Raw genomic sequence first — 13,305 nt, 5'->3', positions numbered from 1 at the left:
GATATGTGTGTGTATGTGTGTGTGTAAGTGAGAGAGAGAGAACTGAAATTTAATTGAATTTAACTTAAAACTTATTAAAACTGAAATAGGTATATATAGGTAGTGGCTACTAAATTGGAGAGTCTTCAGTGTGCTCTTAACACATTTATAGGAAAATATAAACTCTTTTCTCCAAGCTATCAGAACCTTCTTTTCCTGGCCTCTGCCTCTGTCCTTGATCATGCATGTCCATGCATGGCTCCCTCACCCTCTCTGCTACAGATAAACTGGTCTCTTTACAGATCCTTAAACACACCAAACTCTTTTCTGACTCAGTAATTTGCAAAGTTCTCTCTACCTGAAATGCTGTTTCTTTGCTTTTTACATGGTTGACATTTCATTTTTAAGGGTCCTCATGTTAAATTTCATTTTTTTCAGGTGATCTCTTTTACCTTACACCTTTATAACTAAAATGGCTCAGTTTTTTAATAGCATTTGTCACAATGTATAATTACAGTTTTTGTTTTGTTGTTGTTCAGTCATTAAGTCATGTTTGACACTTTACAACTCCATGGACTGTAGCACCCTGGGCTCCTCTGTCCTCCACTACATCCTGGAGTTTGCATAGACTCACGTCCATTGAGTTGGTGATGCTTTTTAACCACCTCATCCTCTGCCACCCCTTCTCTTTTGCCTTCAATGTTTCCCAGCATTAGAGTATTTTCCAATGAGTCTGCTCTTTGTATCAGGTGGCCAAAGTATTGGCGCTTCAGCTTCAGCATCAGTCTTTCCAGTGAATATTCAGGGTTGATTTCCTTTTTCAGGATTGACTGGTTTGATCTCTTTGTAGTGCAAGAAACTCTCAAGGGTCTTCTCAGCACCATAATTCCAAACTATCAATCAATTCTTCTGGACTCAGACACTTCTTTACTGTTCAAGTCTCACATCCACACATGACTACTGGAAAAACCAAAGCATTACCTATATTGACCTTTGTCAGCAAAGTGATACCTCTGCCATTTAATATGCTGTCTAGGTTTGTCACAGCTTTCCTTACAAGGAGCAAGGGTCTTTTAATTCCATGGTGGCAATAACCTCCACAGTGATTTTGGAACCCAAGGAAAGAAAATCTGTCACTGCTTCCACTTCCCCCCCTTGTATTTGCCATGAAGTGATGGGACTATATACCATGATATTAGTTTTTGAAATGTTGCATTTCAAGCCAGCTTTTTCATCCTCCTCTTTCACCTTCATCAAGAGGCTCTTTAATTCCTCTTCACTTTCTGCCACTAGAATGGTATCATCTGCATACTGAGGTTGTTGATATTTCGGCAATCTTGATTACAGCTTGTGATTCATCTAGTCCAGCATTTCACATAATGTACTCTGCATATATTAATAAGTGAAAGAAGTAGGGTAACAATACACAGCCTTGAAGTACTCCATTCTCATTTTTGAACCAGTCAATTGTTCCATGGCCAGTTAAAACTGTTGCTTCTTGACCCACACACAGGTTTCTCAGGAGACAGGTAAGGTGGTCTGGTATTCCCATCTCTTTAAGAATTTACCACATTTTGTTGTGATTCACATAGTCAAAGGATTTAGTGTAGTCAATGAAGCAGAAGTAGGTATTTTTCTGGAACACCCTTGCTTTCCCTATGATCTAATGAATGTTCTCAATTTGATTGATCTCTAGTACCTCTGTCTCTTGGAAACCCAAATCGTACATCTGGAAGACCTTGGTTCACATACTTCTGAAGCCTAGCTTGAAAGATTTTGAGCATAACCTCGTTAGCATGTGAAACGAATGCAGTTGTACAGTAGTTTGAACATTCTTTGGCATTGCCCTTTGGGATTGGAATGAAAACTGACCTTTTCCAGTCCTGTGACCACTGCTGTGCTGTGTTGCTGTGCTTAGTCCCTCAGTCGTGTCTACTCTTGACCACCCCATGCTCAGTAGCCTGCCAGGCTCCTTCGTCCATGGGGATTCTCCAGGCAAGAATACTGGAGTGGGTTGCCATGCCCTCTTCCAGGGGATTTTCCAACCCAGGGATCAAACCCAGGTCTCCCACATTGCAGGTGGATTCTTTACCAGCTGAGCCACAAGGGAAGCCTGAGAATACTGGAGTGGGTAGCCTATCCCTTCTCCAGTGGAATTTTCTGACCCAGGAATCAAACTGGGGTCTCCTGCATCGCAGGCAGATTCTTTACCAGCTGGGTGGCCACTGCTGAGTTTTCCAAATTTGCTGATATATTGAGTGCAGCACCTTAACAGCATCATCTTTTAGGATTTTAAATAGCTCAGATGGAATTTCATCACCTCCAGTAGCTTTGTTTGTAGTAATGTATTCTGGACTTCATACTCTAGGATGTCCAGCTCAGAAAGAGGGAGCACACCATCATGGTTTCCTGGGTCATTAAGATCTTAATTGTACAGTTCTTCTTTTTATTCTTGCCACCTCTTCTTAATCTCTCCTGCTTCTTTTGGTCCTTGCTGTTTCTGTCCTTTATTATACCCACCCCTGCATGAAAATTTCCCTTGATATGTCCAGTTTTCTTGAAGAGATTTTTAGTCTTTCCCATTCTATTGTCTCCCCCTATTTTTGTTCTTGTTCATTTAAGAAGGCCTTCTTATCTCTCCTTGCTGTTCTCTGCAACTCTGAATTCAGTTTGGTATATCTATCCCTCTCTCCCTTGCTTTTTGCTTTTCTTCTTTCCTCAGGTATTTGTAAAGCCTCCTCATACAACCACTTTGCCTTTTTGCATTTCTTTTTCTTGGGGATGGTTTTGGTCACTGACTTCTGTACAGTTATGAACTTCTGTCCATAGTTCTTCAGGCACTCTGTCTACCAGATCTAATCCCTTGAATCTATTTGTCACCTCCATTGTAAAATCATAAGGGATTTGATTTGGGTCATATCTGAATGGCCTAGTGGTTTCCCCTACTTTCTTCAATTTAAGCCTGAATTTTGCAATAAGTAGTTTATGGTCTGAGCCACATTTAGTGCCAAGATCTTGTTTTCACTGACTGTATAGAGATTCTCCACCTTTGGCTGCAAAGAACATAGTCAATCTGAATTTGATATTGACCATCTGATGATGTCCATTTGTAGAGTCACATCTAGTGTTGTTGGCAAAGTGTATATGCTATGATCAGCCTGTTCTCTTGACAAAAACTCTGTTAGCCTTTGCCCTGCTTTATTTTGTACCCCAAGGCAAAATTTGCATGTTAATCTGGGTATCTCATGACTTCCTACTTTTGCATTCCAATCCCTTATTTTTTTTAATAAATTTATTTATTTTAATTGGAGGTTAATTACTTTACAATATTGTATTGGTTTTGCCGTACATCAACATGAATCTGCCATGGGTATATGATGAAAAGGACACCTTTTTTGAGTGTTAGTTCTAGAAGGTGTTGTAGGTCTTCATAGCACTTGTCAACTTCAGCTCGGCATCAGTTGTTGAGGTATAGATTTGGATCACTGTGATGTTGAATGGTTTGCTTGAAAAAAAAAAAACCGAGATCATTCTGTTGTTTTTGAGATTGCACCCAAGTACTGTATTTTAGACTCTCTTATTGGGCTTCCATGGTAGTTCAGTTGGTAAAGAATCTGCCTGCGGTGCAGGAGACCCTGATTCAATTCCTGGGTTGGGAAGATCACCTGGAAAAGGGATAGGCTACCCACTCCAGTATTCTTGGGCTTCCCTGGTGGCTCAGATAGTAAAGAATCCTCCTGCAATGTTGGAGATCTAGGTTTGATCCTTGAGTTGGGAAGATCCCCTGGAGGAGGTCATGACCACCCACTCCCATATTCTTGCCTGGAGAATCCCCATGGACAGAGGAGCCTGGCAGGCTGCAGTCCATGGGGTAACAAAAAGTCAGACATGACTGAGCAACTAAGCACACAGTACATTGACTGTGAGAGATACTCCATTTCTTCTAAAGGATTGTTGCCCACAGTAGGCAATATAATGGTCATGTGAATTAAACTAACCCATTCCCATCCATTTTAGTTCATTTAGTTCTAAGATGTCAGTGTTCAATCTTGCCATCTCCTGCTTGACCACATCCAATTCATGGACCTAACATTCCAGGTGCCTATGCAGCATTGGAGAAGGCAATGGCACCCCACTCCAGTACTCTTGCCTGGCAAATCCCATGGACAAAAGAGCCTGGTGGGCTGCAGTCCATGGGTCGCTAAGAGTCAGATATGACTGAGCGACTTCAGTTTTACTTTTCACTTTCATGCATTGGAGAAGGAAATGGCAACCCACTCCAGTGTTCTTGCCTGGAGAATCCCAGGGACGGGGGAGCCTGGTGGGCTGCCGTCTACACGGTTGCACAGAGTCGGACACGACTGAAGTGACTTAGCATTAGCATGCAGCATTATTCTTTACTGCATTGGATTTTACTTTGACCTAGTGGTGACACATCCACAACTGAGTGTTGTTTCTGCTTTGGCCCAGCCTTTTCATTCTTCCTGGAGCTATTTCTCCACTCATCCTCATAGCATACCTACTGATCTGGGTGGGGATGTGGGGGTGGGGGCTCATCTTCAGGTGTCATATATTTTTGCCTTTTCATACTATTCATGGATTTCTCGAGGCAAAAACACTAACGGGATTTGCCATTTCCTTCTCCAGTGAAACACATTTTGCCAGAATTCTCCACTATGACCTGTCCATCTTGGGTGGCCCTGGATGGCCTGGCTCATAGCTTCATTGAGTTACACAAGGCTGTGACCCATGTGATCATTTTGGTTAGCTTTCTGTGATTTTTGTTTTCATTCCAAAGGCAGTGGTATTGTAGTTCTTGCTTATTCTGTCTGCCTTCTGATGGATGAGGATAAGAGGCAAGCTTCTTGATGGGAGACACTGACTGTGGGGAAAACTGGGTCTTACTCTGGTAGAGGAGACAAATAGATTCAAGGGATTAGATATGGGAGACAGAGTGCCTGAAGAACTATGGACAGCACTTCATAACATTGTACAGGAGGTGGTGACCAAAACCATCTCAAAGAAAAAGAAATGCCAAGAAGGAAAAATGGTTGTCTGAGGAGGCCTTATAAATAGCTGAGAAAAGAAGAGAAACAAAAGGCAAAGGAGAAACAGAAAGATATACCCAACTGAATGCATAGTTCTAGAGAATAGCAAGGAGACAGCAGAAAACTTCTTAAGTGAATAATGCAAAGAAACAGAGGAAAATTATAGAATGGGAAAGACTAGTGATCTCTTCAAGCAAATTGGAGATACCAAGGGAACATTTCTTGCAAGGATGGGGCACAATAGTGGACAGAAATGGCAAGGAACTAACAGAAGCAGAAGAGATTAAAAGAGGTGGCAAGAATACACAGAAGAACTATACAAAAAAAGGCCTTAATGACCTAGATAACTACGGTAGTGTGGAAACTCACCTGGACCAGGCATCCTGTAGTGTGAAGTCAAGTAGGCCTTAGGAAGCATTACTACAAACAAAGCTAGTGGAGGTGATGGAATTCCAGTTGAGTTATTTAAAATCCTAAAAAATGATGCTGTTAAAGTACTGTACTCATTATGAAAGCAAATTTAGAAAACTCAGCAATGGCCACAGGGCTGGAAAAATTCAGTTTTCATTCCAATCCTAAAGAAAGCAATGCCAAAGAATATGCCAACTACTGTATAATTGTGCTCATCTCACATCCTCAAGATAATGCTCAAAATCCTTCAAGCTAGGCTTTAACACTACATGAACTGAGAACTTTCAGATATACAAGCTGGATTTAGAAAAGGCAAAGGAACCAGAGATCAAATTGCCAAAATCCATTGGATCACAGAAAAAGGGAATTACAGAAAAAATCTACTCCTGCTTCATTGACTAGGTGAAAGCTTTTGTGTGAATCACAACAAACTGTGGAAAATTCTTCGAGAAATGGAAATACTACACCACCTTTACCTGCCTCCTGAGAAACTGGAGGCCAAGAAGTTCAAGAAGTAACAGTTCAAACTGGACATGGAACAATGTACTAGGGTCCAGATTGGGAAAGGAGTATGTCAAGGCTGTATATTGTCACCCTGCTTATTAAACTTATATACAGAGTATATTATGCAAAAATGCTGGGATAGATGAAGCACAAGCTGGAATCAAGATTCCCAGGAGAAATATCAACAACCTCAGATATGCAGATGATACCACTCTAATGGCAGAAAGCAAAGAGGAATTAAAGGGCCTCTTGATGAGGGTGAAAGAGGAGAGTGAAAAGCTGGCTTAAAACTCAACATTGAAAAGACTAATTCATCACTTCATGGCTAATAGAAGGGGAAAAGTGTAGAACCCTTGGCAGATTTCCTTTTCCTAGGCTCCAAAATCAGTGCATACCATGACTACAGCCATGAAATTAAATGATGCTTGCTCCTTGGAAGAAAAGATATGACAAACCTAGTTCAGTTCAGTTCAGTTGCTCAGTCATGTCTGACTCTTTGCAACCCCATGGACTGCAACACGCCAGGCTTCCCTGTCCATTACCAACTCCTGGCGCCTACTCAAACTCCTGTCCATTGAGTCAATGATGCCATCCAACTATCTCATCCTCTGTCATCCCCTTCTCCTCTCGTCTTCAATCTTTTCCAGCATCAGGGTCCTTCCCAATGAGTCAGTTCTTCACATCAGGTGGCCAAAATATTGGCAATTCAGCTTCAGCATCAGTCCTTCCAATGAATATTCAGAACTGATTTCCTTTAAGATTGACTGGTTGCATCTCATTGCAGTCCAAGGGACTCTCAAGAGTCTTCTCCAACACCACAGTTCAAACCTAGACAGCGTATTAAAAAAGGAGAGACATCACTTTGCCAACAGGGTCCACATAGTCAAAGCTATGGTTTTTCCAGTAGTCACATAGATGTGAGAGTTGGACCATAGAGAAGGGGCTGAGTGCTGAAGAATTGATGCTTTCAAATTGTGGTGTTGGAAAAGACTTCTGAGAGTCCCTTGGGCAGCAAGAGATCAAACCAGTCAATCCTGAGGGAAATCAACCCTGAATATTCATTTGAAGGACTGATACTGAAGCTAAATCTCCAGTACTTTAGCCACCTGATGCAGAGTTAACTCAATGGAAAACACTCTGATACTGGGACAGATTGAGGTCAAGAGGAAAAGGGAATGACAGAAGATGAGATGGTTTGATGGCATCACTGACTAAATGGACATGAATTGAGCAAACTCAGGGAGATAGTGAAAGACTGGGAAGCCTGGCATGCTGCAGTCCATGGGGCTGCAGAGATTTGGACACATCTTAATGAAGGAAATGGCAACCCACTCCAGTACTCTTGCCTGGAAAATCCCATGAACGGAGGAGCCTGGTAGGCTACAGTCCATGGGGTCGCAAAGAGTCGGACACGACTGAGCGACTTGACTAATACCTGAACAAGAACATACGATCATTTCCTCAGAGGCACTTAAAGACTCTTTCTTGTTTGTTTTAAAGCATCAGACTTCAGTATGCTTCAGTTGTGATGTATGCTATAATCTTACTTTTAATACGTTCCCAGCATTCTAAAGATGCAATGTTTCCCATGTTTATTGGTTTGTTTATTTCTCTTTGGAAAGGAGAACAAGGCAAAACTTGGTAAAAGTCTTTAAAATTCCAGAGGGTGATGTGGATAACTGTCATTAATTAATTAACTCAAAGGGGCCTTGTCTTGTGCATTCAAAGAACCAACAACATCTCTGGATAAGTTCCTAGTTATCTGGGGAGTCACTTTATTTATAGCTTACTGTTGGTTTTAATTATAGTCTTGAAACTCAGGAAGCCTGCTCATGGGTAAAGGCCTCTATCTGACAAATTTCTTGCAATGCTGGGTGTACAACAGTATATAGAGTGGGTTGTGGAAGCTATGCGGAGAACTGCGCTTGACTTCTCAGGCCAAAGAAAGGTATTCAACAAATGATCTGATTCTGATTAAGTCTCTGATCCTAAAGGATATTAATTTATGTCCATCCAGTTTGGTTATATCTTGACTTATATCTGAAAGGAGAGACTTGAACAATGAGTTGGGACATTTTCCCTGAGCAGTAATTCTGAGCAGACCAGGCACAGAGTCTTATCTCTTATAGAAAAGGTCTTTCTTTGCTATCACTCTTTTCTGGTCTATGGGTCTAGTGGTCCCAGAGTAAGGATGGCAGATATCTTGGTTTGAGTTCTTCCAGAAGCTAATGCTGAATCAAAGATTTAAATTCAAGTAGCTGAGCTATTTAAAATCCTAAAAGATGATGCTGTTAAAGTGTTGTACTCAATATGCCAGCAAATTTGGAAAAACTCAGCAGTGGCTATAGGACTAGAAAAGGTCAGTTTTCATTCCAATCCCAAAGAAGGGCAATGCCAAAGAATGTTCAAACTACCAAAAATTTTGCTGATTTCACATGCTAACAAAGTTATGCTCAAAATTCTTCAAGCTAGGCTTCAGCAGTATGTGAACTGATAATTTCCAGATATACAACCTGGGTTTTGAAGAAGCAGAGAAACCAGAGATCAAATTGACAACATTCATTGGAGCATGGGGAAAGCAAGGGAGTTCCAGAAAAACAGCTACTTCTGTTTCATTGACTGTGCTAAAGCCTTTGACTGTGTGAATCACAACAAACTATGGAAGTTCTTAAAGAGATAGGAGAACCAGACCACCTTACCTGTCTCCTGAGAAACCTGTGTGTGGGTCAAGAAGCACAGTTCGAACTGGACATGGAACAATGGACTGGTTCAAAACTGGGAAGGGAGTATGGCAGGGCTGTATATTGTCACCCTGCTTATTTCACTTAGATGCAGAGTACATCATGTGAAATGCTGGGCTAGATGAATTACAAGCTGTAATCAAAATTGCCAGGAGAAATATCAACAACCTAAGATATGCATATGATACCACTCTAGTGACCAAAAGTGAAGAAGAACTAAAGAGCCTTTTGATGAAGCTGAAACAGGAGAGTGAAAAAGCTGGTTTAGAACTCAACATTCAAAAAATGAAGATCATGGCATCTGGTCTCATTAGTTCACGGCAAACAGAAGGGGGAAAAGTAGAGACTGTGACAGATTTAATTTTTTTGGTCTCCAAAATCACTGTGGATGGTGACTGTACCCATGAAATTAAAAGACACTTGCTCCTTGTAAGGAAACCTAGACTGTATATTAAAAAGGAGAAACATCACTTTGCCATCAAAGGTCAATATAGTCAAAACTATGGTTTATCCAGTAGTCATAAATGGATGTGAGAGCTGGAGCATAAAGAAGGAGTTGAGCCCCGAAGAATAGATGCTTTTGATTTGTGGTACTGGAGAAGACTCTTAGAGTTCCTTGGACCACAAGGAGATCAAACCAGTCAATCCTGAAGGAAATCAACCATGAATATTCATAGGAAAGACTGGTGCTGAAGCTGAAGCTTCAGTACTTTGGCCACCTGATATGAAGAGCTGACTCACTGGAAAAGACTTGATGCTGGGGAAGATTCTGGGAAAGAAGACAAAAGGAGAAAGTGGTGGCAGAATATAAGATGGTTAGATAGCATCACCGACTCAATAGAAATGAATTTGAGCAAACTCCAGGAGACAGTGGAAGACAGAGGAGCCTGGTGTGCTGCAGTCCATGGGGTCACAAAGAGTCACACATGACTTAGCAACTGCACAACAACAACAAGAACAACAATTCATCTAGTAGGTATTTCTAGGAAACAGCAGTAGAAGAGTGGGGGACTGGGAGAGGGAAGCAGCCAAAAAGGGGTGTGTGATCAAGTCAGGGACTCCACTGTCAGCCAGAGCCACTCCCTGCTGGTCAGCTGTGGGCAGCTGCTCAGAGCACACCTCAGAGTTCTGCTGCCTGAAGGGCAATAGAGATGGGGTGTTATATCCTGCTTACCACTAGCTATTTTTTGAGGGCAGCTGTCTGAAATATGTACATCTTCCCCGACACATTCAGCCTGCTGTTGGCAGGTGCAGAGCAGGATTCAGCAACCAGAAAAAGCTCTCAAGCAAAGAGATTCAGGTTCTGCAGCTGAAATTGGGCAGGTGAACCCTGAACAGGTTAGAGCAGAACTTACATGGTCAGGGTCCAGATGACAGCAACTAAATAATAGATGCATGTATGTATCTATCAAGGTACAGGTGCCTGAAGTATACACAGAGAAGGGGCAGGCTTCTGCATGATGCAGTGAAATCCCTATGCGCCCCTGTGGTATGTGGTAGTGTTCAGATTTATGTCTTGATATCAAGAGTGTAAGAATTAAATGGTGAGACTAAATGAAAATCTGGTGCCCAAAATTCAAACTTGAAGGAATCAATTTGTCCAAAGCATTAAATGTGTAATTAATGCTATCAGGTTATGGAAATGTAGAGATGGAAAGAGTACTGCTACTAGATAATAATAATAGTACATGTTTTGTAAGTGCCAGATACCCTGCCAAGTGTGAATCATGAATTATCTCATTTAGTCTTCACAGGTAGGTACCATTATCACCTTAATTCTTTTTTAAGTGAGAAAGCTGAGACACAGAGAGACTAAGTCACTTGTCCAGGTCTACACAGCTAAAGAAAATCGGAACCATCCTTATCTGACTTCTCCACTTTGCCAGTGGACGAATGGTATCACACTGGGCAGGGTCCTGTCCAAAGTCGCACTAATTGCTGTAGTCTGGGTTGGCACTAGAACCTGGGTTATGGATCCCTCCATGCTCCCTCCTGGCCTCATTTAATTATACACTAATATTTCACCTCTAGCTGCTCTGTCTGGGTGCTAACGAGGCATCGTGACAGGCGAATCTGGGAGAAATACCACAGGGGGCTCACCACGTACCTGTTTGCCTTCCATTGCTCCTCTCATCTCCTTGAAGGTTGAAGTGAATTCTCCAATGAAGTCATGTTTGCCATTGGAGTCCCAGTCCCATACTATGCACTGCAACAGAAAAGAAGTAATTTATTTTTTTTTAAACTTAAGAATGTGTCCACAGCAGCTGAAGGCAACGAAAACTTTCTGGGTCAAAAGTCTAGGATTGCAGCCTGTGGAATGAGGTACGCCTTTGGTTTCCACTGGCTTTACTTAGCATTTTTTGCCATGATCTCCTAGAAGCCCTGTTCTACAATAGTGACTAATAATTTGCCCATTTTTCAGATAAGGCCAGTAAGACCAAAAGGAGATAAGTGACTTGCCAAAGGTACCACATAGTGAATGAAAAGTCTGGGATTTGAACGTATGTATCCTGACTCCAACTCTAATGCTTTCCCCACAGCAGAACCTCTGTGGTTTGCAAATGGGACCAGGTGCCTGAGTTAATGCCTGTAGCTTCCACAGTGGCAGCAACAATTTGATTATATGAATCACATTTTCTTTTTCTTTTTTTCTCTGAAGGCAAGAGAGCCAAAAAATGAGATCATTAATTGTACCCAAGCAAAAAATGGGTGAAAAACAGAGAGGTGAGTTACATTGGTTAAAAAGCAGGCATCCATCACAGTTAAGACACGACCTTCCAACAAGAGGGCTCCACCTAACAGTGCTAATGCTACTTTCTGGGCTCCCAAGTAACACTTTGCTGAGTAATGCAGATTAAATCAATAGCCACCCCTCTGCTTGGTCACATGCTCTTAGATAAAGAGGGAGGCCCCATATTTTCTAGTGAGGAGGTTGGACCAGGGTCTCAAGCACTTCAAATGTCACTTCTACGTCTTAAACCAGGGATTTACAATCAGGAACCCCAGACCTCAGATAAGATCAAGGGAATAAATGAGACATTTACCTCAGAGGTTTTCCCTGGAATATTGGGGTACATGGGGCATCCTGGTTTTTTTCTTTTTTTGGATGAAGAACCTGCTGGTCAGTCCTTCCTGGCAAACTTGGTGTGTAAACCTATTTTCTGACTATGGGATACTGCACAGACCTAAAATGAAATATTGCCCCAAACAAAACATAATCTCCCCCTAAACTTATTCCTGGGCTTCCCTTGTGGCTCAGCTTGTAAAGAATCTGCATGCAATGCAGGAGACCTGGATTCAACACCTGGGTTGGGAAGATCTCCTGGGGAAGGGAAAGGCTATTCACTCCAGTATTCTGGCCTGGAGAATTCCATGGACTGTATAGTCCTTGAGGTTGCAAAGAGGTGGACATGACTGAGTGACTTTCACTTTCTTTCTTTTCTTTCAAACTTATTCCTACTCATTTATTTTCTGTCACAGTGGATTTATCAACATCCATCCAGTGGGTAACATCATTCAGGAAGCACACTGTGAACAGCACACTGTCAAACACTTGTCCACTGATTTCAGCTACTCACCACAGGGGTTTTTCTCTCTGTCAGTTCCTGCCCACTGACCCTGGCACTCACACAGTCATTACCTGGAGCCAGAAGCAAAGGAAAGCTTGTCCAGCTTGGACACAGAAAGAGAAAGAAGTGTGTTCTTGGGGCTCTTTTTTTTTAGGCTCTTTTGCCCAGTAGTGAACTCAGCCCTGGGATACCTGAGTCTGATGGTCAGATACCCAGTCTTCTGTTTTGGGGAGAAGCAGATAAAAATGCAAAGGGGTCAAAACCAATAAGAGGAAGAGAAGAGAAAGCAGACTTTTCTACACTCCCTTGTGTCTTACTGTGTTTCTTTTTAACTCTTGCCTAGAATATAGGAAAAGCAGGAGAGTAGGATTGACATATGTAAATACTACCATGCGTAAAATAGATAGCTAGTGGGAAGCTGCTGTATATATAGCACAGGGCCCTCAGCTTTGTGTTCTGTGATGACCTAGATGGGTGGGATATAGGGAGGGCAGAGGTGCAAGAGGGTGGAGATATATGTATACTTATGGCTGATTTCATACTGTTCATGGGGTTCTCAAGGCAAGAATACTGAAGTGGTTTGCCATTCCCTTCTCCAGGTAGTGGAAGTGATGGAATTCCAGTTGAGCTATTTCAAATCCTGAAAGATGATGCTGTGAAAGTGCTGCACTCAATATGCCAGCCAATTTGGAAAACTCAGCAGTGGCCACAGGACTGGAAAAGGTCAGTTTTCATTCCAATCCCAAAGAAAGGCAATGCCAAAGAATGCTCAAACTACCACACAATTGCACTCATCTCACACGCTAGTAAAGTAATGCTCAAAATTTTCCAAGCCAGACTTCAGCAATACGTGAACCGTGAACTTCCTGATGTTCAAGCTAGTTTTAGAAAAGACAGAGGAACCAGAGATCAAATTGCCAACATCTGCTGGATCATGGAAAAAGCAAGAGAGTTCCAGAAAAACATCTATTTCTGCTTTATTGACTATGACAAAGCCTTTGACTGTGTGGATCACAATAAACTGTGGAAAATTCTTCAAGAGATGGGAATACC

General features: G+C 41.9%; 1 protein-coding gene across 4 annotated transcripts in view; it reads right to left on the bottom strand.

Annotated features, from left to right (window-relative positions):
* The window catches only part of CPNE4 (copine 4), a 686,364-nt gene that overhangs the window by 42,219 nt on the left and 630,840 nt on the right, over positions 1-13,305 (bottom strand). For all 4 annotated transcript variants that reach the window (XM_070794756.1, XM_070794770.1, XM_070794775.1 and 1 more), the window contains one exon: positions 10,791-10,889. In XM_070794756.1, coding sequence (XP_070650857.1) covers positions 10,791-10,889 — 99 coding nt within the window. The remainder of the gene's footprint in view (positions 1-10,790; positions 10,890-13,305) is intronic.

The sequence above is a fragment of the Bos indicus genome, chromosome 1 (genome assembly GCF_029378745.1).
Source record: "Bos indicus isolate NIAB-ARS_2022 breed Sahiwal x Tharparkar chromosome 1, NIAB-ARS_B.indTharparkar_mat_pri_1.0, whole genome shotgun sequence".
NCBI classification, from domain to species: domain Eukaryota; kingdom Metazoa; phylum Chordata; class Mammalia; order Artiodactyla; family Bovidae; genus Bos; species Bos indicus.
The sequence above is the reverse complement of the archived record's forward strand: the minus strand, read 5'-3'. Positions and strand labels throughout refer to the sequence as shown.